This window comes from Myxocyprinus asiaticus, chromosome 48, assembly GCF_019703515.2.
Source record: "Myxocyprinus asiaticus isolate MX2 ecotype Aquarium Trade chromosome 48, UBuf_Myxa_2, whole genome shotgun sequence".
Classification (NCBI taxonomy): domain Eukaryota; kingdom Metazoa; phylum Chordata; class Actinopteri; order Cypriniformes; family Catostomidae; genus Myxocyprinus; species Myxocyprinus asiaticus.
Genome location: NC_059391.1, coordinates 3,616,106 through 3,641,014, shown reverse-complemented (window position 1 = coordinate 3,641,014; position 24,909 = coordinate 3,616,106). Strand labels below are relative to the sequence as shown.

The window sequence follows — 24,909 nt, the reverse complement described above, 5'->3', positions numbered from 1 at the left end:
CATTCGGGCGTAATGATTCCTCCAGCGCTTTTCAGCTCTCACAGAGCTCATTTCCATGCAGCCACAACCGCCACTGTCTCTTCAGTTCTTCCACCTATTTTCATTCTCCATCTCTACCTATTCTACACCTCCCAGTTTCCTATCCCCCGAGAGAACCCTAGTGCAAGCTGCCTCCACTAGCAGCCCCCGCTCATATTTTGGCACCTCTGCCCACCTCTCACAGGGCTCAGTATGTGCCTCCCCATCCCTCAAATTAATGTAATCATTTCACGCTCTTTTTTGTGGGGGTACAAGAGGCACCGTTAAATACTTCTTCTCGTCTCAAATACAAGGCTCCATAGACAACAGCTCACTGTCCCGTTTTCTGGCATCTTTCGGGGGGTATTCATGCTCAGGTCAAGCCTTGAGCCCTTCGCACAAACATTTTACACTATCCTCTAAGCAGGATTACATTAACTTGCGAACTACTAAAATTTAGGTTTATAAACAAGGTTAAAACAAGGTTTAATCTGACCAATCACATAGCTAGAGTAAGCGTATATAAACAGCCGCTTACCTCTACACAGCATCAAGTCTTCCGGCACCCCTTCACCTAACTAATCTATGTCCGGGGGGTATTCATGCTCAGGTCGAGCCTCGAGCCCTTCGCCCAGGACAGCGAGCCACAAACGTTTTACACTATCCTCTAAGCAGGATTACATTAATTTGCGAACTACTGAAATACATTTTGTGAAAGTGAACAAAAGTCATTGTTGTTGTATCACCTGTTCATTTCACCAACCTCAAACTGTTACAATACGTACAGCGAGCCATGTATGTGTGTATACTGTATGCAGGGTTGGGAGGGTTACTTTTGAAATGTATTCCACTACAGATTACAGAATACATGCTGTAAAATGTAATTTGTAACGTATTTTGTTAGATTACGCAAGATCAGTAACGTATTCTAAATACTTTGGATTACTTCTTCATCACTGGTAGATTTTTTTCACTTGTTTTGACTATAAAAACTTGACTATAAAAGACAAAATACACATGTTAAAAATACATTCTCTGAAAAACCTAAATATCTTATGCAGTGTTGTTCTAAACAATTGATCTTGTTTTAAGGATTTTTAGATATTTTTACAGGAAAACAATACAAAAATGATTATCAGGAATATGATTTTTGCCCTAATATGAAAGGTCTTACTAGAAAAAAGAAATTATGATCCAACGTGAATTTTCTTGATAAAAAAAAAAATATGATCGTGCCTGGTAACGTGCATGTAAAATGGCTAGAAATAGCATTTTAGCTTAGCGTAAAGCTGACAATTTACACAAGGTTTATTTCTATTTCTTCTGCTCCAAACTTACTTCAAACTTACTTCTCTGTCTACTCGTATGAATGTAACACATCATAAGAAAGTGTTTCACCGCTGTTCAGATGCACTTTGGATCACATCATTTATATGTATAAATGTTTTCCATCTGAAAGGACAAATTATTAAATGAAACAAATGAAAATAAAATGCAAAGTAATCTCTTCAGTAATCAAAATACTTTTGAATGTAACTGTATTCTAATTACCAATGATTTAAACTGTAACTGTAGTGGAATACAGTTACTAATATTTTGTATTTTAAATAAATAATCCTGTTACCTGTATTCTGTTACTCCCCAACCCTGACTGTAGTCAGGGTAGTCAGTCTTTGTCAGTCAGTCTCGCTAAATCCAAACCTAGTGACTTACCTTTATCTCTACCGGCTTTTTTGGCACCCTGGACAGGCACTCTAGGGTCTTTATTCACACTAAAGCCGACGTGAAGCAGAGCACATGAAAGTGACGGTAACCTTTCTAAAAATGTCAATGCTAGTGTAATAATGAAGAGTAGAGCAGAGGGAAGTCGACTTTCACCTTTAAGGTCAACAGAACTGCAGGAGGAGTATTATGATGGTGCTGTGCTGTTAGTAACATGAATACTCTGTAGTACACACTAGAAAGACAACAGCCATTAACTCTTAACTGATGCTATACTACAGTATCACAAATTACTGGTTGTTTGGATAGTTTGGATATACTTTGATTCTTTTTAATATTACAGGTCTGTTGCAGTAATGTTTCTCTTGTTTAGAGTTTATAAATGGGTTCATTAATGACTAATGAGTCATTTACATATGCATTATAAATCATTGATATGCAGTTATAACAACATGAATAAAAATGACATCTTTCATGCAATACTTGCCAAAAAGTAAGCATTTTAGCTTACATGGTATAAATGTTTAATAAATACACATATTCATACTTATATTGATCAAAAACACGAAATACGGCATAAATTCATGATTGATGTCACAATGCTGCAAGAATAGACTGCTATAGTGAGATTATGTCATTTTGTTACAGTCTATTTTGTGTTTATATTCATTACTGTAATGCCTTGAACGTACTCCAACTTACCTAGTCCTAGTTACCTAAAGTCTTCAGCAAAAACATATTTTATTCAGTTCTTAATGCTCCTTTACCGTATACATCATACAATAAAGCCTGATGACCATTAAACCATACTGAACATTATGTACATAAGTCTCTAATGTTGGTAAATTATTCATACAGTATGTTTCCACTTTACATTAAGGCACCTTTTCATAGGTTATTTATGTTGAATATTTAAGTGTTAATATTAAGTGTTATTAAGTATGTATAACGTGAGGTAACGTTGCATGGAAGTCATCATTTTAATCAATGTTGTTATAATTGCAAATCAATGATTTATAATGCATTTGTAAATTATTTATTAGTCATTAGTAAACCCCTTTATAAACACTTAACAAAGGGAACATCCCTTTATAAACCCTTAACAAAGGGAACATTGATGTAAAGTGTTGCTGTGATTTTTTGATTGTTTGTTTGTTTGTTTTGTGTGATAAACAAGATTTGTACTGTGTTGGATCACCATTATATGTCCTGAAGCAAAACTAATTGAGAACCACATCTTTATAAGACAAACACTCAAGACTGCAGCCGTTTGAAACAGCTGCGATTGATTGATGGTATCCAGTAGAGGGTGAGTCCTCTGGTAATGTGCGGGATGTACTGTAGCAATTGTCTCAGCGGGTCTCGCTGTCTGCTTAACTGGATAAATGTGGTTCATCTGCTGCACACAGTGGTGTCTGAAATGACATCCAGCTGTTTGTAATAGCCTGTCACAGTCGAGTGACAGACATACCAGGACAGCAGAAATTGCTTTCATTTTACCGCCTGCCCACGCTTATGATATTTAGATATTTGCTTGTGTATTTGACTCAAAGAAACTGACATTTCAGGACTTAATATGTTCAGGTATACTTATATTTTATTTTTGTGTGTTTACAGGGATACACAGCGCTCCACCTGGCCTCTTTACACGGACATGACCACATCATCCGACATCTGATTAATAACTACAGTAAGTCTTCATCATTATTAAAAAAATATTCCAGGTTAAAACCACTTTGTATTTAACCCTCTATTGCACCATGTTGCCTCTGGTCAACAAACCCATTTTCTTAGTTTTCAAGTACATAATGCATGTAAGATGACAATAAAATGGTAAATATATACAGTATATCTATATATATATATATATATATATATATATATATATATATACACACACACACACACTGATGAGCTAAAACATTATGACCACCTGCCTAATATGCTAAGTCCTTTGCGTGCCGCCAAAACAGCGCCGACACGCTGAGGCATGGACTCTACAAGACTCTGAAGGTGTCCTGTAGTTTCTAGCACCAATAAATAAGCAGCAGATCCTTCAAGTCCTGTAAGTTGTGAGGTGGAGCCGCAGTGTATTGGACTTGTTGGTCCAGTACATCCCACATATGCTCAATCGGATTGAGATCTGGGGAATTTGGAGGCCAGGGCAACACCTTGAACACTTCATCATGTTCCTCAAACCATTCCAGAACAATGTGCGCAGTGTGGCAGGGCGCATTATCTTGCTGAAAGAGGCCACTGCCATCAGGGAATACCATTGCCATGAAGGGGTGTACCTGGTTTGCAACAATGTTTAGTTAGGTGGCACGTGTCAAATTGACGTCCACATGAACGGCCGGACCCAGAGTTTCCTAGCAGCATATTATTCAGAGCATCACACTCCCTCCACCGGCTTGTCATCTTCCCACAATGCATCCTGGTGCCATCACTTCCCCAGGTAAAGGGCGCACATGTACATGACTGTCCACGTGATGTAAAAGAAAATGGGACTCTTCGGACCAGGCAACCTTCTTCCACTGCTCCAAGGTCCAGTTCCGATGCTCGTGTGCCCATTATAGGCACTTTCGATAGTGGACATGGGCACTCTGACTGGTCTGCAGCTACGAGCACCATATGCAGCAGGGTGCGATGCACTGTGTGTTGTGACACATTCATCATTAAAATTTTCAGTGGCTTGTGCCGCAGTAGACTTTCTGTCAGTTCGGACCAGATGGGATAGCCTTCATTGCCCTCGTGCATCGATGGGACTTGTGCGCCCAACTTCCTGTCACCAGTTTGTGGTTTGTCCCTCCTCGGACCACTGTCGGCAGGTATTCACCACTGCTGACTGGGAGCACCCCACAAGCCTTGCCGTTTCAGAGATGCTCTGACTCAGTCTTCTGGCCAAAACAATTTGGCCCTTGTCAAAGTTGCTCAGGTCTTTACTTCTGCCCATTTCTCCTGCATTCAACACGTTGACTAGGAGAACTGATTGTTTGCTTACCATCTAATCTACCCAGACCTTTATATGTGGCCTTGTTAGGAGAGGATCAACGTTATTCACTTCACCTGTGAATGTTCATAATGTTTTGGTTCATCAGTGTATATATATACAGTGCATCCGGAAAGTATTCACAGCGCTTCACTTTTTCCACATTTTGTTATGTTACAGCCTTATTCCAAAATGGATTAAATTCAATATTTTCCTCAAAATTATACAAACAATACCCCATAATGACAACGTGAAAGAAGTTTGTTTGAAATCTTTGCAAAATTATTAAAAATAAAAAACAATAAAAAATCACATGTACATAAGTATTCACAGCCTTTGCTCAATACTTTGTTGAAGCACCTTTGGCACCAATTACAGCCTCAAGTCTTTTTGAGTATGATGCTTCAAGCTTGGCACACCTATTTTTGGGCAGTTTCTCCCATCCTTCTTTGCAGGACCTTTCAAGCTCCATCAGGTTGGATGGGGAGCGTCGGTGCACAGCCATTTTCAGATCTCTCCAGAGATGTTCAATCGGGTTCAAGTCTGGGCTCTGGCTGGGCCACTCTAGGACATTCACAGAGTTGTCCCGTAGCCACTCCTTTGTTATCTTGGCTGTGTGCTTAGGGTCGTTGTCTTGTTGGAAGATGAACCTTCACCCCAGTCTGAGGTCCAGAGCGCTCTGGAGCAGGTTTTCATCAAGGATGTCTCTGTACATTGCTGCATTCAGCTTTCCCTCGATCCTGACTAGTCTCCCAGTTCCTGCCGCTGAAAAACATCCCCACAGCATGATGCTGCCACCACCATGCTTCACTGTAGGGATGGTATTGGCCAGGTGATGAGTGGTGCCTGGTTTCCTCCAGACATGATGCTTGCCATTCAGGCCAAAGAGTTCAATCTTTGTTTCTCATGGTCTGGGAGTCCTTCAGGTGCCTTTTGGCAAACTCCAGGCGGGCTGTCATGTGCCTTTTACTGAGGAGTGGCTTCCGTCTGGCCACTCTACCATACAGGCCTGATTGGTGGAGTGCTGCAGAGATGGTTGCTCTTCTGGAAGGTTCTCCTCTCTCCACAGAGAAATACTGGAGCTCTGTCAGAGTGACCATCGGGTTCTTGGTCACCCCTGACTAAGGCCCTTCTCCCCCGATCGCTCAGTTTGGCCAGGTGGCCAGCTCTAGGAAGAGTCCTAGTGGTTCCAAACTTCTTCCATTTACGGATGATGGAGGCCACTGTGCTCATTGGGACTTTCAATGATGCAGAAATTTTTCTGTACCCTTCCCCAGAGCTGTGCCTCGGTACAATCCTGTCTCGGAGGTCTACAGACAATTCCTTGGACTTCATGGCTTGGTTTGTGCTCTGACATGCACTGTTAACTGTGGGACCTTATATAGACAGGTGTGTGCCTTTCCAAATCATGTCCAATCAACTGAATTTACCACAGGTGGACTCCAATCAAGTTGTAGAAACAGCTCAAGGATGATCAGTGGAAACAGGATGCACCTGAGCTCAATTTTGAGTGTATTGGCAAAGGCTGTGAATACTTATGTACATGTGATTTTTTTCGTTTTTTATTTTTAATAAATTTGCAAAGATTTCAAACAAACTTTTTTCACGTTGTCATTATGGTGTATTGTTTGTAGAATTTTGAGGAAAATAATGAATTTAATCAATTTTGGAATAAGGCTGTAACATAACAAAATGTGGAAAAAGTGAAGCGCTGTGAATACTTTCCGGATGCACTGTATATATATATATATATATATATATATATATATATATATATATATATATATATACACACAGTGCTGTGTAAAAGCATTTGCCCCCTTAGTTACTAAATCCCCAAATCTATAAAACTGCATTCATAATGGGGTTCAGCTGGACTAGACACACCCAGGCCTGATTACTGCCAGCTTTGTTTAATCAAATGAACACCTAAACAGACCTTTTTCAGCAGCATGAAGTTGGCTGAAAGGTCTCACCCAGTAGCACACTGTGCAAAGTTTTAAAGAAATTCCAGAAATTATGTGGAAAAAGGTGATTGAAATACATCTGTCTGGGAAGGGTTACAAAGCTATTTCAAATGCTCTGGGACTCCAAAGAACTAGAGTGAGAGCCATTATCTCCAAATGGAGAACCCCTGGCACAGTAGTGAACTTTCCCAGAAGTGGCCAGCCTTCCAAAATTCCTCCAAGAGCACAGCAACAACTCATCCAGGAAGTCACAAAAAAGCCAAGGAGAACATCCAAGGAACTGCAGGCCTGTCTCGCATCAATAAAGGTCACTTTTCATGAATCCACTATCAGAAAGACACTGGCCAAAAATGCCATTGAAGAGTGGCGATGCAAAAACGACTGCTAACCCAGAAGAACATTAAGGCTTGTCTGAAATTTGCCAAAACACACCTTGATGATCTTCAAACCTTTTGGGAGAATGTTCTGTGGACTGATGAGTCGAAAGTGGAACTGTTTGGAAGACAGGGGTACCGTTACATCTGGCATAAATCAAACGTAGAATTCCACAAAAAGAACATCATACCTACGAGTATGGTCAAGCATTTTGGTGGTAGTGTGATGGTGTGGGGATGCTTTGCTGCTTCAGGGCCAGGGCGATTTGCAGTAATTGAGGGAAACATGAATTCTGCTCTCTACCAGAAAATCCTAAAGGAGTCAGGAAAATGTCCGGTCATATGTCCGTGAGTTGATGCTCAAGCGCAACTGGATTATGCAGCAAGACAATGATCCATGAGTTGTTGCTGCTAAGGGTAGCACATCCAGCTATTAAGTTTAAGGGGGCAGTTAGTTTTCACATGGGTGATATAGGTGTTGGATAACTTTTTTGCTTCAATAAAAAAAAAAAAAAAAAAAAAAAAATATATATATATATATATATATATATATATATAAATATACATACATATATATATATATATATATATATATATATATATATATATATATATAAATATACATACATATACATATATATATATATATATATATATATATATATATATATATTTGAAAACTGTATTTTGTGTTTACTCAGGTTGCCTTTGTTTTATATTATACCTAGTTTTAAAATCTAAAACAGTTTAGTATGAAAAATACACAAAAACAGAAGAAATCAGGATAGGGCAAACACTTTTCCACAGCACTGTGTGTGTGTGTGTGTGTGTGTGTGTGTGTGTGTGTGTGTGTGTGTGTGTGTGCATGTGTGTATATATATAATTCCCCCTATGTACCCTAACAGTATGATGCCAATGATGCCTACCAAGTTTCGTTCCAATATACCAAAGTGTACCTAAGATATCACAAATTAATACAGAATTAAAAATGCAGACAGACAATATAGCCAATCATGGCAAATTTGTATTGTCTGATTCCATATGACACAAGCTCATGATTTTAGAACAAACGATCCAAGTTACAGACAAGAATAGCCATTTTTGAGATTTCTTGACCTGTAGGTTGCATTGTCACCAAACTGGACAGTAAGTCTCAAATCATGGTCCTAAAGAAGCATACCAATTTTTATTTCGATAGACAGAGTTTATTTTAAGGTGTCCATTATAATCACCATGAGAAGAGAAATAAGAGGAAGACAGAATTATGCTTCTAGACCAAATGGTTCAAAAGTTATTACCAGTTAAAATGTTTGAACTGGTGGTGGTGCTATAGGGTTTGGTCTAGACACCCTAATATTGGTTAGCGGGCAATTCATGCCCATCCCAATCAGTGTGCCATATTTCACAATTTTCCTACATATGGATCATAGGACTGCCATAGACTCCCACAGGAAAGAAAACTGACAGAATTGACAGAATTTGCATTTTTGGACAACCCATTCCTTAAATTTTTATGAGGAAAATGTGATGATTCTCAAACTATCTGCTGTATGATAGAGAGGGAAACCCACTGATGAAAGCAAATAAAACTGAAGAACTGAAGCTAGGAACTGTGCAGTCACAAATGATAATTGGTTTTGGGTGGAAAAAACTGCAGTTACATCCCCCATACTGTGAGCTATCACTAACTCCTGCTAATGAAGCTAACTAGGGTGTGTGTCAATAGAGTAATTCAAAAGAACAGTCCCTGGAGATGCTGGACGCTGTGCGCACATGTGTGTGTGTATGCGGGGGTCTTGTTTGTAAAAGCCCCTAACACAGAATAGATGTCCATATGTTGTGTTTTGGGTGTCCACTCGGCCCTGTTGTGTTTGTAATTCACTAAAACACATATGGTTCAGGTCACTATTAGCTCCCACCTCCTCGATACAAACCACAGAGTTTCCATATGGTGTGTGGAAATGGATAGTCCATGGTTTCCCACCACCACCTACAGCTCGCTTGGACCCTACACTGAGAGAGAGGATTGAGGGAGGATTGTCTTTTGTTTTGTCCATCTTTCCAAGAATATGCAGCCAAATTGTTAATCATCCTCTCCACAAAATGACATCACAGTCGAGCTGTCCAGTGAAGTTTAGACCAATGATTATCAACTGGTTTTGCTTTAGAACAAGTTTGTTTTTCAGCTCAACAAATTCAAAATAATGTCTAAATTATTATCTTTATTCAGTCACAGAAACGCAAACAGATATACTGTACATATAGACAAAATTCCTGTTTTAAATGTATTCTACATAAAGAAAATTAGTAAGAAGTATGTGTAACCCAAGTGATATACTAAAAAAGTAATGAGCTAATTGAAAGCAACTGTAACCTGACTACAAGAAATTAAAATGCAATGTGTTACACTACCCTTTGACTAAAATGTAACTGGATTGCCGTAACTAATTCCTTTGTAATCAGGTTACACCCAATACTGTTAAAGACCAAGAATTTAGAATGGACAACAAGTGGCGATCCATCACAATAGTGCAATAGTTTATCACACAAAATTAAACAAACATATACAAGTGTCACCAAAATGAATTGCAAAAATAAGAAAGGTTTCTCAAACGCACCCCCATCTTTAATTGGTCGGACAAAAAAGGTTGTTCAGTCCCAAAATTAAACCATTTGTTGAGCCAATGTTGCTGTGTTTGGCTGGATGGGCCGCTCAAACAGAGGAATATTCTGATAGTGCTACAGAGTCACAGCGGTACATTTATGGAAATCAACTAAAAAATGGCTTACATATAGTTGTTTCTGCATATGAAGTTGGGAAAAGAAAATTGTATTTTTATTTTTAGTATTTTACAAGTATTGTGATATTGCAGACTCACAGTTAAATCAGAAAGAGTATGTTGACTTTTCTTTAGCTAAAATTGGTCTGTGCTTACAGAAATTTGAAACACTGCTCCCAGTGGCCAAAGCTGTAAGTGTTGTTGGGCATCTGGGCATGTGTGAACTTCACTTTCCAGGTGAAATGTCCACAGAGGGGCACCAAAAGTGGGTTGTGAAGCGAATTGTTTTCAGCTGTACAGGCTGTAATACCGTGAAGAGGAATGCATATTTTATAAACTGAACCCCCCAACCCAAAACCCAAATCTAAACCTAACCATCAGTGGAGTAAAAATGTAATGTTAGAGGGGAAAATGCAACCTCTGAATCACACTCGTCATTGATTATGCAAATGCAGTCTGAACAAGAGTCTCCCATGCTGCTGACACAATGCGTTTAAGGTCGCGCCACAAGAGAAGGTAAATACTTTGGAGCTGATGCAAAAAATTTCTAATCGGAGACGGTGCTTATCAGTGAGTCAGCATAATGTGTCCAATCCTAGGTTACTGGAGCTTATGGAAACAACATGCCGACTTCTCATGTGATCATGTTGAACATAGACAATTGAACACTTGACCTTTAATATCAAACATTCAGATTTATTATTAATATTTCTTTATTAGATTTAAGCCGGTAATTCACAGAACAAAACTTTTTGTTGCCCGCATAAACCATGTTTATCCTCTTTGCATTTTATCCTATATTTAATGTACCGTATTTTCCGGTAATAAAGTCGCACCTAAATATAGGTCGCACCTGGTAAAAATCATATTGTTGACTGAAAAAATAAGTCGCATCTGTATATCGCACTGACAGAGGTTGCGTGCAGCAGGCACTATTTCAGCAGCATGTCAGACACGCTCCGTGGAGATTCCCTCAAGATTTATGCATTGTATCACAATGTTTTCGTGCTTATTGTAATTGAGAGAATCTGCATTAAGTAATCATCTATATCAGTTTTTTTCATATAATGTTTGTGTTTCGTGAAAATGATGTGACAAATAAGCCACATCTGTTGTAACTATGCTGTGCACAAATAAACAGCTTTTAGTCTGTGAGTAAAACAATATGCCTGTTGTATTCTATTCATTTATTAACATAAGCGACTGTCTATCTGTGAACATTTCTGATATTTGAAACCCTGTTTGCTATGCATTAAGTATTGTGTTCACAGACTTAATGTTTTTACTACGAGTGTGAAGAAATGTCATTTTGTGGGCATGTGAGAGCACGTTACACCACTCCTTGTCACTCTCCACTGGCTATCGGTTGATGCATATATCAAATTCAAGGCTCTGATGCTGGCATACAGAACAGTCACTGGGTCTGCTCCAGCATACCTAAAATCATTTCTGCAGAGCTACGCGCCCACTAGAAGTCTGCAGTCGGCTAAGGAATGTCGCCTTGTTGTACCAACACAAAGAGGCACCAAAACACTTTCCCGGACTTTCGGCTTCATCGTACCACGTTGGTGGAATGACCTTCCCAACTCCATCCGTGAAGCTGACTCACTCTCTGTCTTCAAAAAACGACTAAAAACACATCTTTTCCATGAGCACTTAACCAATCATTAAAAAAAAATAAAAATAATAATAATAATAATAATAATTTCTGTTGCACTTTATTCTGTTTTGAATACTATTATGATGCTAGAGATACTTTGTAATACAGCACTTTTCATACCACTGTCTCCTAAGATGATTCGCTTATGTTTTCCTCTCTTGTAAGTCGCTTTGGATAAAAGCGTCTGCCAAATGAGTAAATGTAAATGTAAATGTAAATGTGAGGAGTTGCGTTTGACAGCGCGGTCTTTGTTAGAACAATAATGTAATGATGGTACAGAATATTTAAACTGGCTGCATCAAATTATTTGTAAAGGTAAAATACTCTCAAAAGGGAACTTTAAAACGCTACTACCATCTCTATGACTGATGTTTTCATCTGTTTGTTTGTAAGCATATGTGTTTTGGTGTGCGTGCATTCGAACGGCCAACATCAATTACCTATAAATTATGTATATAAGTCGCTTCGGATTATAAATCGCAGGACCTTTCAAAAGATGAAAAAAAATAAATAAATGCGACTTATATTCCAGAAAATACGGTAGTCTGAGTGGAATTTTCTTTCACCTTGCATTGTTTTGTTCATGGTTTTTGGGTATGCGAGCATGTCACGCAACCTGTCCATGTTGGCATATTTCGAATTTGGTTAGCTTCTACCAAGTTGCAGATGAATGCGCACAAAAAAATTTCCATACAGTTTGCTTGGATGCACAACCTTTGACATCAACGACAAAGGATATGGGAATCATTTTCACATAGAATCATTTTTGATTATATGGAAAGTTGCATTTTATTATTTGCATTTAGCATTTGTTTCCGTGCAGTCTGAGACCCTACCTAACAGATCAGCCACCCAAAAGTTGCTACCCTAAAACGTGTCTTAGTGTAGAGCCAGACAGATTTTACAAAAAATGTCAACCAGGCCTTATGAATGTCAAAACAGCAGCAGAGCTTTTCCCAGACTGACATGATTGTCATGTATATGTGAAGACGTGAGGACAACAGTCCAGACAGACATGTGTCAAACATAGACAAAACCCTACGCCAGACACTTTTATGAACAGACTTCATTCTTTGACTCAACACTTGAATTGAGGGCATGAATTGAGTCACAAAGCTGAAGGTTTTTAGATCTTTAACATAGTATGTAACAGAAACAGCTCCTCTAAGGCCTGCAACATATTCTATGCAAGTATTTGAATGCAAACTGTTCTAGCTATGCAAGCTCGATTTCACACAGCAAATTCAGAAATGTGTTGGAACGCAACAAAGAACTCAATACAAGTGTGCATTGCATTCTCAGAATTGCTACAAGGGGAACCATAGTGGGAATTTACAAAAATTGTCTCCTTCTACGGTCACTTTTCTCTTTCAGGTCAACTATTGTCATTGCAGAGCAACAGTTTGAAGAGAATCTTGCCGAGCAGATTAAAGTTAGGCCACATCCGCACAAATAAGTTTTTGGTTTTGTTACGTTTACTCCTGTCATTAACACTAAAACGAAATTTTCCTCCACCAAAAACTGAGCGTTTTGAAAACATTCTGCATTACTGCATATTTTTGGAAAACGATGATGTTAGGAAACTGAAAATGGAGTTAAACGGCCGACATGTTTATAACAGCTACCCGAGTAAAAACATGATCGGTTTAATGGCACAGACATTTGAAGGTAACTCTATCCCCCCCTTGAGTACCGTAGTTTGTTACAAACAGAGTAATAAGACATCACTCGGACCATTTGCGATTGTTTACTTGCGTAGTGTATTTTTTGGCCTAAAAGCGCAGTCACACATACCTTTGCTCTGCGAAATTCTGCGGGCAAAGAAACCATGGGCGGACAGTGAGCACATGTGAAAAGAAAAAAAATAACTGCCAACCAGCCTCTTTTTAATGCTGCACTTTATACTCTGGGAGAGTGAAGTTAAAAAGAAACTCACCACTAAAATGATATCCTTGTCCATTTTGAATATTCAGTGTAGCTGTGCATGAGGTACCGCCCACACAGAGGTAAAAGCCAAACCAAACAACTTCCTATTGGTCAAAGCGGCGGATTCACCTGTCAAAGTTCACCAAACATGAACTCCACGCGAAATCCGTGATGGGAAATTCTTCACCACCAAAATTCCATTGCACAAAATTCATGACCACGCAGTCTCCCATTGAGATGACTGTATTCCGCCTGAGGAATTTCGTCGTGCGAAGGTATGTGTGACCGTGACTTAAGGGTACTACTAACAAGTGAAAGTTCTGACAGAATGCTTGACCTATAGAGATTCTTAAGATTTTTTAGGGAGTGGACAAAGTTGATTTAAATCAAGTGGGAATACAGCAAATTGTATTTCTGAAAGCACAACTGGACCCACCTCTCTGAGATTCTCATTCTTCAACAGATACCTATGTCAGATGCACTGCAGCAAAAGTTTTTTTGGTCACCTGAAAAAAAATAAAAATAAAAAATAAATCACACCCTTGTGCCTCTGTGTCCATGTAATGCACCATCTGCTTTGAAATAAGTTGATTTGCAGCGATTTATACTTCTGTGTCGAACCTACTTTACATGATTGTTTGCTTTTATAGTTCTGTGTTGGTGTGTCTTCGTCATTCTACAAATACACAGCCAAAATGCTTCTGTATTGAGAGAAAATGCCTTGATATCTGAAAAATTATACATTTCAGAAATAAACAAATGCAGTGTAATTTGTGGATTTAATAGTATTTATTAAGTTATTGTATCATAAAAAAAATAGTTCATCAAAGTTTGTGAACATGTTGAGATCAAGTAATAACCACTCGCTTGACCAACACAAAATGTGTGTCTTTTTAAAGCGTAGAAGATGGACTTTACAATACAGATAGGCTTAATGACTATAACTCTCAGCGATTTCTATTTAATAGGAAATATGGTTGTTTCATGTACATAATACTGCCAAACAAACAGTCAAAACATCATAAAGATTGCAAAGCTCTCAAGTAGAAAACATCAAGCATATTGTTTCACTTACAGACCAAGTATACTGTATATCGAGCAAAAGCCATGAAAGAGTTTATAAGATATAAACAGATGTTGCTTTTTATCGCATTTCCCTGTAACTTTATGAAACATAAACAGAATATTAAACAGCAGATGCTTCCGATTAAAATTTGCCCAAATAGAACATATGAGAAACAGATCTTAAAATAATCTTGGAGAAAATGCGACGCTACCTTAGATATCTTGTTTTATCATCCTGGGGGTAGGGCCACAATAAGGTACTCTGGGGCTCCGGGGCTTACAGTTTGCTGGGCCCAGCCAGTCGTCACGAGGGGGGTGGTGGAAGGTGGAACGTTGTTACTCTATGACCATGCGCTACACAGACGCATTTCGCTTTTGCGAACCGTCTCCGTGTTTACATCAGCGTCCCCGCTGAATGCGTTTATATACCCATCATCCCGCCAACGTTGCGGATGCCACAACTGGCCCCCCCTGACTGGGCAGTTCAGGGGCTCGGGGGCTTAAGCCAATGTAAGCCAGTACACACTGCCTGGGAGACAGTCTCTGGTTACAGAAATACAATAAAAAATTAATGCGACATTTAGTTACATTTTTGGAGGTGCACATCAGGCTATGCTGTAACTGTCGTAGCTACATGTAGCCTTCTGCGTAGGCTTGACACAGAAGTGTAAATTGGCCTAAAGGCATACAGCGGGGAATTCACTTGTGCCTGGTAAAAGCACTGGTTATTTGCATGCGCTGTCTTCGCTGGTTTAGCACCCAATTCACTAAAGGAATAATGCAGGTCAGGCAACAGTGCAAACTCGTTCATAAAATCTACACGAAATTTGCACACACAATTCTGATCTTGTAGGCCAATTCTGAGTGCTAAATAGCAAAGGATGTAGTAGACCATCGTGATCTGACACACACTGCCTGGACTGTACAGCATCACTGTGATCCAGACACCTGAATCATCTCTTCATCATGCCGAAAGTGTGCTTGACTACACTGCGTATCTTTATATATGCCAGGCTATAACGCTCTTCTCCATCATTTGATGAACTACTGCTGAGATGATTGATAGAAAATGAACACAATCATCTCTTTTAAATAAAATTCATTTTATTTAATGCTTTCGTCTGGCGGGAATGGCGCAAGGCAATTTTTGTGAATGAAGCGCAATCTATAATGAGCCTAATATTACAGTACATATAAAGGAGTCATGTTTGCATGGAAAGGAATGACATTTACTTAAGATGCAGGTCAAAATTGCAGGTGGTTAGTGAATAAGACGCTGCTTTAAACGCTGCACTAAAAAATGCCATGCACACACAAAATTGGCGCATCAGTTTAGTGAATTCGCCCCACAGATTTTCGTATTGCAAACATGGAATAAAATATTGTACGGCAGGTAAATGTGACTGTTATTTCTGTCTCTAGTCGGATGTGGATAGCAGGAGGTCTTGTGCATCTAAATTGAGTGTCAGTCAGTGACATCCCATCAGTATGATGAGATCTCTAGTGCCAGACGTTCACCCGGGAACCTCTAAACCAATGAGCCATGCCTGAGCAAGCTGCCATCAGCCGCCCCATTCATACCCCTCACTAAGTGACCAGATTGTTTACTGTTCACAGTGACACGTGCATTGTTAACAGAGTGTTCATGCATATTACTTTTTTGTTTATTTTATTTATTTTTTTTTATTTTTTTTGTGGTTATGAAAATAACATTAACAGGGCCTCATTCATAAAACATGAACAGAATGAACTTCTGTGTAAATCATTCATACATTGTTGCTGAATGTGACACAAAGGAATATGTAAGACATACTGTACATACATGCATATTGCCAACTGCATCATGATGACATGCATTATTTTGTGCTAAGTAGCTCGCTAAGTTTTGTTCCTTTTCTGTGTGTGACACATTTTTCATCATAGTTCCTCACAGTCACTAACAAAAAAGTGCCATGGTATTTCCATGGTATTTGGACATGTACCATGTTAATACCATGGTTTTGTTTCAAATACTTGAAGTGCCATGTAAACACCATGCTTTAATGGTCATGTGCCATGATAATATCATGGTTCACTTCTAAGTATCTAGGAGCACCATGTATCAAAGAACCATGGCATTACCATGTGATACCACCAAAGCACCATGGTACTGCCACAGTACTTTTTTGTGTTCAAAGCAGCATGTCTCCACTGCAGTAATGATTTCTATATCATTCAGAGTGAATAATGCTTTATCTTATCATAGAGAGATCTGAGCGTGTGGTTAGGCAACTGTAGATAGTTTAACGTTGTTATGAACTGACTGCTTGCAGTGCCTTAAGCAATATAGTTGAACACAGTTATAGGATTACTGCTTTGTGCCTGGAAACATAAAACTCTCTTAGCGGCGTACAGCTTAAGACACGCTCATAACTCTATTAAAGCACAGAATTTCTCCAGACACGAACGTAATCATATAACGCGGTTATAACAGCTCGCAGTTGCTCGAGACACAACCGTGACTGGATTGTTGAAAATTCAGAGCGTACTCCACGCTCTTTATTAAAGCTGCAGTTTTATTAGTTTATTGTTATCAATTCATGTCTGTTGTCGATATTTAGACACTACAGGATAGGAGCCGCACTGTGAATACAGTATTAGAGGTGGTGTTTTTTTTTGTTGTTGCTTATCCACCTTAACATGTACTTTTAAGTATTGGATCTGACAGTATTTATGAGCGGGTGTTAAAGATGTATCTCTTCCAGTATGTGCTGTAAAAGTGGACATGGTGTGAAACATACACACCGCTTTAGAAGATAATATATAATTCAATAGAATAAGCGACTGTGGAGGAGGCAGCCATGGCCTAGACCAGTATACACTTAGAGTGGGGAAAGATAGGGATTTAGGTTGAGCTTGTTAGACAGAGAAGTCCAACCTAGTTCATCTTTACCACCAAATGTTCATGTCTTTCAGAGACAAATTCTGCTCTATACTTTAGAATTAGTTAGACAAGACAGACTTTGGCTGTAATCATTTTAATTATGGCACAGTTGACCATTTTGTGGACAACTCTGAAGAAATTAGGGGAACGTATCTTTTTTTTTTTTTTTTTTTAACAGGCTCCTTCCATCCATATATACTAAGTAGGCCTAGCATAGAATATTTCAGAGATATAGCTCTGATAACAAAGTCAGATATTTAGTTGCACAACAGGAATTTGCAAACACAACTTGCTTAAGTCTAAAACTTAAAAACACTGTAAGTCAATGATACAAAATGATCACCTGTATGCAATGTGCATTGGACTATGGAAAGCCAAAAGGGACACAAAAAAAAAAGATGTTTTTCTTTCTTTTTTCTTTTTTTTACACAGTAATAAAAACACACAACTGATATTTGGGTGTGACTGATGGTGAGAAAAATATTAGTGGAAATTTTTTTTTATTAGCTCCTTTAATATTTAAAGATTTGCTGTATAAATGATACCTTGCTGATGTAACTTTTTTAATTAGAGCTGTCAATTGATTATTATTATTTTTTTAATCAAATTAAAGATCTGCCGATTAATTAATTGCAATTAATTGTGTATATAAATGTTTGCTGGAAAAGACCCCTAAATGAATATAATTCAAAATATAATAATCAAAATAATTATAAATATAATATACCATTAATATAAAAACACTGTAAAAAATAAAAAGTTGTGTAAACATAAAAAAGTAAAGCAACCAGCTGCAAAGCATTTTTTGTTTACTCAACTTCAGGTAAATTAGTTGTACCAGCTTAACAATTCAAGTTGGATTATAAATTCTATGAACACAATATAAAAAGTTCAGCAAACTCTATATTGATGGTTATTAAGTTTAATATACTTGTATTTTTAAGTACAGCTGTCAATCATTTTCTATATTCTTGAAAATAATATATAAAGATATTGCAGAACTACCTTTTTACATAAGATCATGTGTCAGTCCCACCAAATTACCAAATAATTGGTCCAACTTAAAAGGTGGTGTTGGAAACAAGTACTTCAAACTTAAGTTAAATCAACTTAATAATTGAAGAAATAGCCATAAACACTGCGTTTTAGGACTGTGTCAAGTTAAATGTAGTTTGAAACTTAAAAAAAAAGCATTTTGAGACCCCTGTACTCTGCTCCGTACAGCTGTCTTTGATAGGCTATCGGTTTGTTGCCTATAAAGCTGCATGTTGCCTGTACAGCTGGCGTTGTGCTCACTGCCCCCCTGCTGACTGAACAAAAACATGAAGGTGGCACTATGGTGGCATGATTAATTGCTTTGATTTTTAATGCATTATTTTTTATATAATTAATTGCAATGAATTTACATGTTAAATTGACAGCCTAAATTTGAACATTTATTTTAAAATGTATTGTATTCCAGTATTTCATTAAAGGATAACCCAATAGACAGACAGGAGGTCTGGGCTAAGCACCAAATATCCACTGTAAATTCAACCTCATTTACCTGTAATGCCACAATCAATGATGTGTGAATATCACGAAAACTATCAAGAAATGTTCAGTTCATGACTAAACTGTTGTCCCATGCAAACAATTTCATGTAGTTGTACTTCTGTAGTTTCATGTCTCTTGTATAACTCCACACTCTTTCTTCTCACATGAACTTACTCCCATGTCAATATTTCATGATCTTTATTTATTTATTTGGTAAGCAGCATGTAATAAGTTGGATAATGTGCACTTATCATCACAAAAAAGACTCCTAAAAAGGGTACAACCCCCTTTTTTTAACCCCTATTTTGAATAAAGAAAATTAGGTCTATTTTGGGATTGACATTGTTTGGGGAATATGCATAGTTGTCAAAAATAATGTTGTGCCAAAAATGTTAATTGTCCAAAAAAAATTTTTTTTATTTTTTATGTTAGGGTGAAATATGGCCTTTTTGTAAATGTACCTCTCTATGTAATTCCTGAATCAGTGTTTATAGTTATAAAATGTTGACATCGTATATTAGCGCAATGTACTCTATTACATGTTTAATTTCAAAGGCATGCACATACTGAAGCTTTTAAATCTATCAACAAAGCTTGGACAACTAGAAAGAGCCAGTTAAAAAGATGTGTCATTCAAGCAGATTCATTTGTCAGGCAAAGAGGCGATCTCTAAAGCCAAATCCCCAGCAAAAGAATATGTTATTTATGAAAACCTCACCCATTTTAAAAAGGAATAACAGGCTGTTGACACTCTACATAAAAAGGAGACGTTGACCTTTATTGCTAACACCCCCTCTCTCCCCATTCTCTCTTTATGTTGCCAGCCCTCTTTTCAAATGCACAATCCCTCCTCTTCTTTTCAGTGTTATCTCAAATAATTACCCCTCCGTTTCTCCCCCGGTCCCTGGAGGCTCAGGGCTGCTCAAAAGGCCACTCGGTGTGTCCAGGCGAGGAGGGATTTCAGATCAGCGCTTGATTGCTCAGGATTCAGCCTCTAATTAACCACACTGGTATTCCAGCAGGCCCTGGACCAGCCCGAGTCCATATGGCTGCTACAAGGCCATTGTGATTATCACTGTGCTATAGCGCAAGAGAGGGGATAACATGATTGAAAAGAGAGTGGTTGGGTGTATTATTTTTAACAACTCCCCAATGGGTGAGATGATGGTGCATTTGTTATTTATTTTTTTTATAATTTTTTTTTTCTTTTATCAGTACCTGATCTCCACATAACCTTGACCTCCCACACACTCACACCTCTGTTTCTGTGTTTAAACAGAAGTCTTGGGATAGTGTCCATGTTTTTGTGTAAGAGAGGGGGAGGAATAAAACATAGTTTATTCAGTGGTGCTTAAAGTACCCAACTGTAATTCTTAAGGTAAAGATACCTCTATTGAAATTGACTCAAGTGAATGTTAAAGTAGCTCATGAGAAAATAATCAAGTATTAAAGTAACTGATGTCAAATGTACTTTAGTAGCAAAAGTACAAGTAAATTGCAGAAATAATGGCACAGCTTGTCATTTTTGATTCATAAACCTGGTACTTTGGTTAAATGTAAATGTTTATTAACTTACAAACTGCTAAATATTGCACATGTGAACAGTTATCAAGAAAGACAGGCACACATGTTAAGGCACATAACTTAACCAATATTACACATCGTTATTAACGTTACAAGCCCAAAAATGAATTACATTAATAAAAAATAAAAAAAAAACAGATTACATTTTACATAAAACGTCACTTTTCTTCAGATTACTGACTGACACGCTGTTCTGGGTTCCCAGAGATCTTGATTCAGATTCATGAATCGATTTGCAAAATGAATAATCCAGACCACTCTTCAAACCAATTTCAACAAAAGATTCATCATAAATGATTCTTTTGTGAATCAGACATCACTATTAGAGCCACATGCGGTTTACATTTACAGCAATTTTTTTTCCCTCTCTCTCTGTGTTCAGTTGCCAAAACAACGAAAGGGTCTGGAAATATGTTCCAGAGTAAAATAATTCATTTTCTCTTCAAAATATAGTGAAGAAAAAAGAAAGTCATCAGAAACATCTTTACTTGAATATAGTAGAAATATTTGAAAAGAGGTACTTAAAGGGACAGTTAACCCAAAAATGAAAATTCTCTATATAATTTACTCACCCTCATGATATCCCAGATGTGCATGACTTTCTTTATTCAGCAGAAATATTTCAGCTCTGTAGGTCCATACAATGCAAGTGAATGGTGTCCAGAACTTTGAAGCTGAAGACAAAAAGTTAGCATAAAAGTAATCCATAAGACTCCAGTGGTTTAATCAATGTCTTCAGATGTGATATGATAGGTGTGGGTGAGAAACTGAGTCCATTTTTATCATAAATTCTCCTCCCTGCCCAGTAGTTGGCAATATGCACAAAGAATGTGAATCGCCAAAAACAAAAGAAAAAGAAAGTTAAAGTGTAGATTAATAGTAGAAAAGGACTTAAATATTGATCTGTTTGTCACACACACCTATCATATTGCTTCTGAAGACATGTATTAAACCACTGGAGTTGTATAGATTAATTTTGTCCTGCCTTTAGGTGCTTTTTGGAGATACAAAGTTCTGGTCACCATTCACTTGAATTGTATGGACCTACAGAGCTGAAATGTTCTTCTAAAAATCTTCATTTGTGTTATGCAAAAGAAAGAAAGTCATACACATCTAGAATATCATGAGGGTGAGAAAATTATAAGAGAATTTTCATTTTTGGGTGAACTATCCCTTTAAGGTAAGTTTGTAGTTTGTTACTATACACCTCTGGTTTTATTCATAGCTTCAAAAAGTTAGCCAATGTTGGCTGCCAATCACATTTCAGTGACTTGATGTAAAATGATAACTGTTTAAAAATGAACATTTAAAGTCACATGAAATCAAAATTGACTGTATTTACTTTCTTAATACTTGTCACTGGTGTTTTGAGGAATGATTGATCAGTGCAGTTTTTTCCCCAAAGAAATATAAAGTTTGTCTCTGTAATCTTTCATCAAAATGTAAACTCTGGGTGCATCTCAATCTGCTCTCTAGTTCAGTAGTCAAGGCACTGATCAGGGAGTCCATTTTTAGGGCTGTCTCAATCGCAAAATCATTCCAGCGCCCTGACACGTTCGCTCCCTAAACAAATCCCACAATGTACTGTAAAAACCAGGGAGCATCTTTTCTTACTATCTTTCTTTACCGGAAATGTCGTTATGTCTTCTGAAGTCTCTTAAGTCTTTAGATGATGAGCACAAGTGTGAAACTATGAAGTCCAAGCTTTATTTTCTCTTTAAAAGAGATGTTGTTTGTAATGTCTTTCATTCATAATTACCATGAAAGTAAAACTATCTTTTAAATATTTGAGTTGTTAAAATAAGGGTTAAAACACACTCCAGTATATATTTTTTTCTTTATTAATACCATTTATCTGTTATAATAACACTCTACATTTGAATATCTTCAACAGAAATGAAGATAGTGTCATTTATACAGGGATGGTGCAGATTAATAACAGCTGCGCTTGAATGCACGAGCTCGTTAACGTGTTGCGGGTGATTGAGTCATAAGTGTCCCAATGTTCAGTGGATGAACACCCTTGCCAGTGCCCGAATTCGTGTTCAAGATATACTGATTCACGACATTGGGAGCTAGAGAGCTGATCAGAAACAACAGGGTCAGAAACAACTTTCCTTTTCGGTTGACGTCACCAAGCCCTCTTGTTTTCAACTCCTTCCCTCCAACCACCTGTTATATAGCGACTTCTCACGATCTAATCGATCCCTGATGGATAAAATCAAGTCCAACCCTTCATATTTATGTTGTTATCCTGTTTCACTCGGAAATATTTCATATTCCAAGTCTTCTGAAGCCATATGATAGCTTTATGTGAAATACAGACCTAAATTTAAGTCAGTTTTCACCTATAATCTTCCTCTTCACTGTAGTTCATTAATGGTTTTAACTCTCAATATATAAAAACTGTTTAATTTTGAAGGTTTTGCTGTACGATCTGAAATGCCTTTTTTTCTCTCTTCAGATGCCAAAGTGAATATCAGAGACTATCATGGGAAAATTGCAGCTCATTACTGGAACGGCAGCATGGATATTTTTAACAAGCTCACATCTCAATCTGGCACGTAAAACCTATATGTACTACTCTACATACAGGATCAGATATACATTTATAGCAAAGACTACCAACTTATGTATTGTTTCAACACTGAGGGGGCAATTCACAAAGACTGATTTGCTGCTGTTGATAGCGTGACGCTGTCCTTATTGTTTTAGCATCCAATTCATCACATAATGTTAACAGTGGCAGGCAAATAGCGCTGAGCAATCTACATCAAGCCTAATTTACATTAAAATGAGGTGCTGTCTGTGCTAAAAAGAATGACAATTACTTATTTAAATACAGCACAGTGCATTTCAGCACATTTAGTGCCTGGTTAAACTGGATTGCAGGTGGTTAGTGAATAAGACGCAGGTTTTGCACTGAAATGCAGCATGCAAAAGTGTCTGTTTAGTGAGACTGCCCCTGATTATTTCTGCTGTTCCATTGGTTGTTGAAGTTGACTGACAGTTGTTTTTCTCCACTCAGCTGGCAGATGGTCAAGGGGGAGGCGGACCCAGTGCTATGCACAGCTGTCTTCCCTGCTGTCTCACTCTCGGACACACGGGAGCATCAATGTGGAGATCCGCGCCGGTCCACTAGAACCCACTCCACTGAGCCGATCACCCTCCTCCTGATACCAACACTGAACAATAATGCTGCATTCAAGTCATGTCAAAAACCTGGTCTCATTGTGTCACGTTACTGAACCTAAATATTTGTAAAATATTTTTGTGGGTCGTTGGGGTTGGCAGATCAGTTTTGTTGATTTAAAACTTGATAGATCTTTGGGAGAACATTTAAATTGCTTTTAGTGCCACACAGTGGATATATCAACTCAGGACTACCTCGAAAAATGTTTGTAGTATTTTTATTCTTCTATAAAGTACTTGCTGTGTTTGATAATACGTCACTACGACGTCATACCCTTTAGCATTTTTGTAACAAGCAAGAGATGAACAATCGTTCCATAAATTGTTGTTGTTTTATATAGAAAATTTGTTCTGGCTTGAAAATTAAAATTAAAAGAGGAATCAAAAGGAATAAACTGAGTCCCTTTACAAAGAAAAAGTAAATCCCTTATATTCTGACCAATATCACTTGAATGCACATCTCATAATTATGACTTCTTAACTTGTATGTAGGCATACTATGTCTGAATTTTTAATATTTACACTTCAATTCTTTTCAAGATCAGGGACAAAATTTTAAGAAAAAAAATCTTAGTATAAATTATAAGCTTGTAAGAAGGTATTTGATATAAACATTGATGGTTTAAAGGGATAGTTCACCTAAAAATGAAAATTCTCTAATCATTTACTCACCCTCATTCCATCCCAGATGTGTATGACTTTCTTCTGCAGAACACAAATAAAGATTTTTAGAAGAATATTTCAGCTCCGTAGGTTCATTCAATGCAAGTGAATGGTAAACAGAACTTTGAAGCTCCAAAAAGGGCATAAAGGAAACATAAAAGTAATCCATACGACTCCAGTGGTTTAACCGATGTCTTCTGAAATGATATGATAGGTGTGGGTGAGAAACAGATCAATATTTAAGTTCTTCTTTACAATAATTTCCAGTAGGTGGTGATATGCAGGGAGAATGCGAATCACAAAAAAAAAAAAAAAAAAGAAGAATGTGAAAGTGAATATTTATAGTAAGAAAAAACTGACTTGGTTTTCCACCCACACTTACCATATAAATTCTGAAGATGTGGATTTAACCATTTATGGTGACTTTATGTGCCGTTTGGAGATTCAAAGTTCTGGTCACCATTCACTTGCATTATAAGGACCTACAGAGCTGAAATATTCTTCTAAAAA

General features: G+C 37.6%; 1 protein-coding gene across 2 annotated transcripts in view; it reads left to right on the top strand.

The window, feature by feature from the left end:
• LOC127437467 (uncharacterized) overlaps window positions 1–24,460 on the top strand; it is a 108,479-nt gene extending 84,019 nt beyond the window's left edge. For both annotated transcript variants that reach the window (XM_051692407.1, XM_051692406.1), the window contains 3 exons: window positions 3,358–3,430; window positions 23,009–23,104; window positions 23,573–24,460. In XM_051692407.1, the coding sequence (XP_051548367.1) occupies window positions 3,358–3,430; window positions 23,009–23,104; window positions 23,573–23,721 (318 nt within the window). In that variant the 3' untranslated portion in view covers window positions 23,722–24,460. The remainder of the gene's footprint in view (window positions 1–3,357; window positions 3,431–23,008; window positions 23,105–23,572) is intronic.
• Window positions 24,461–24,909: the final 449 nt, after the last annotated feature.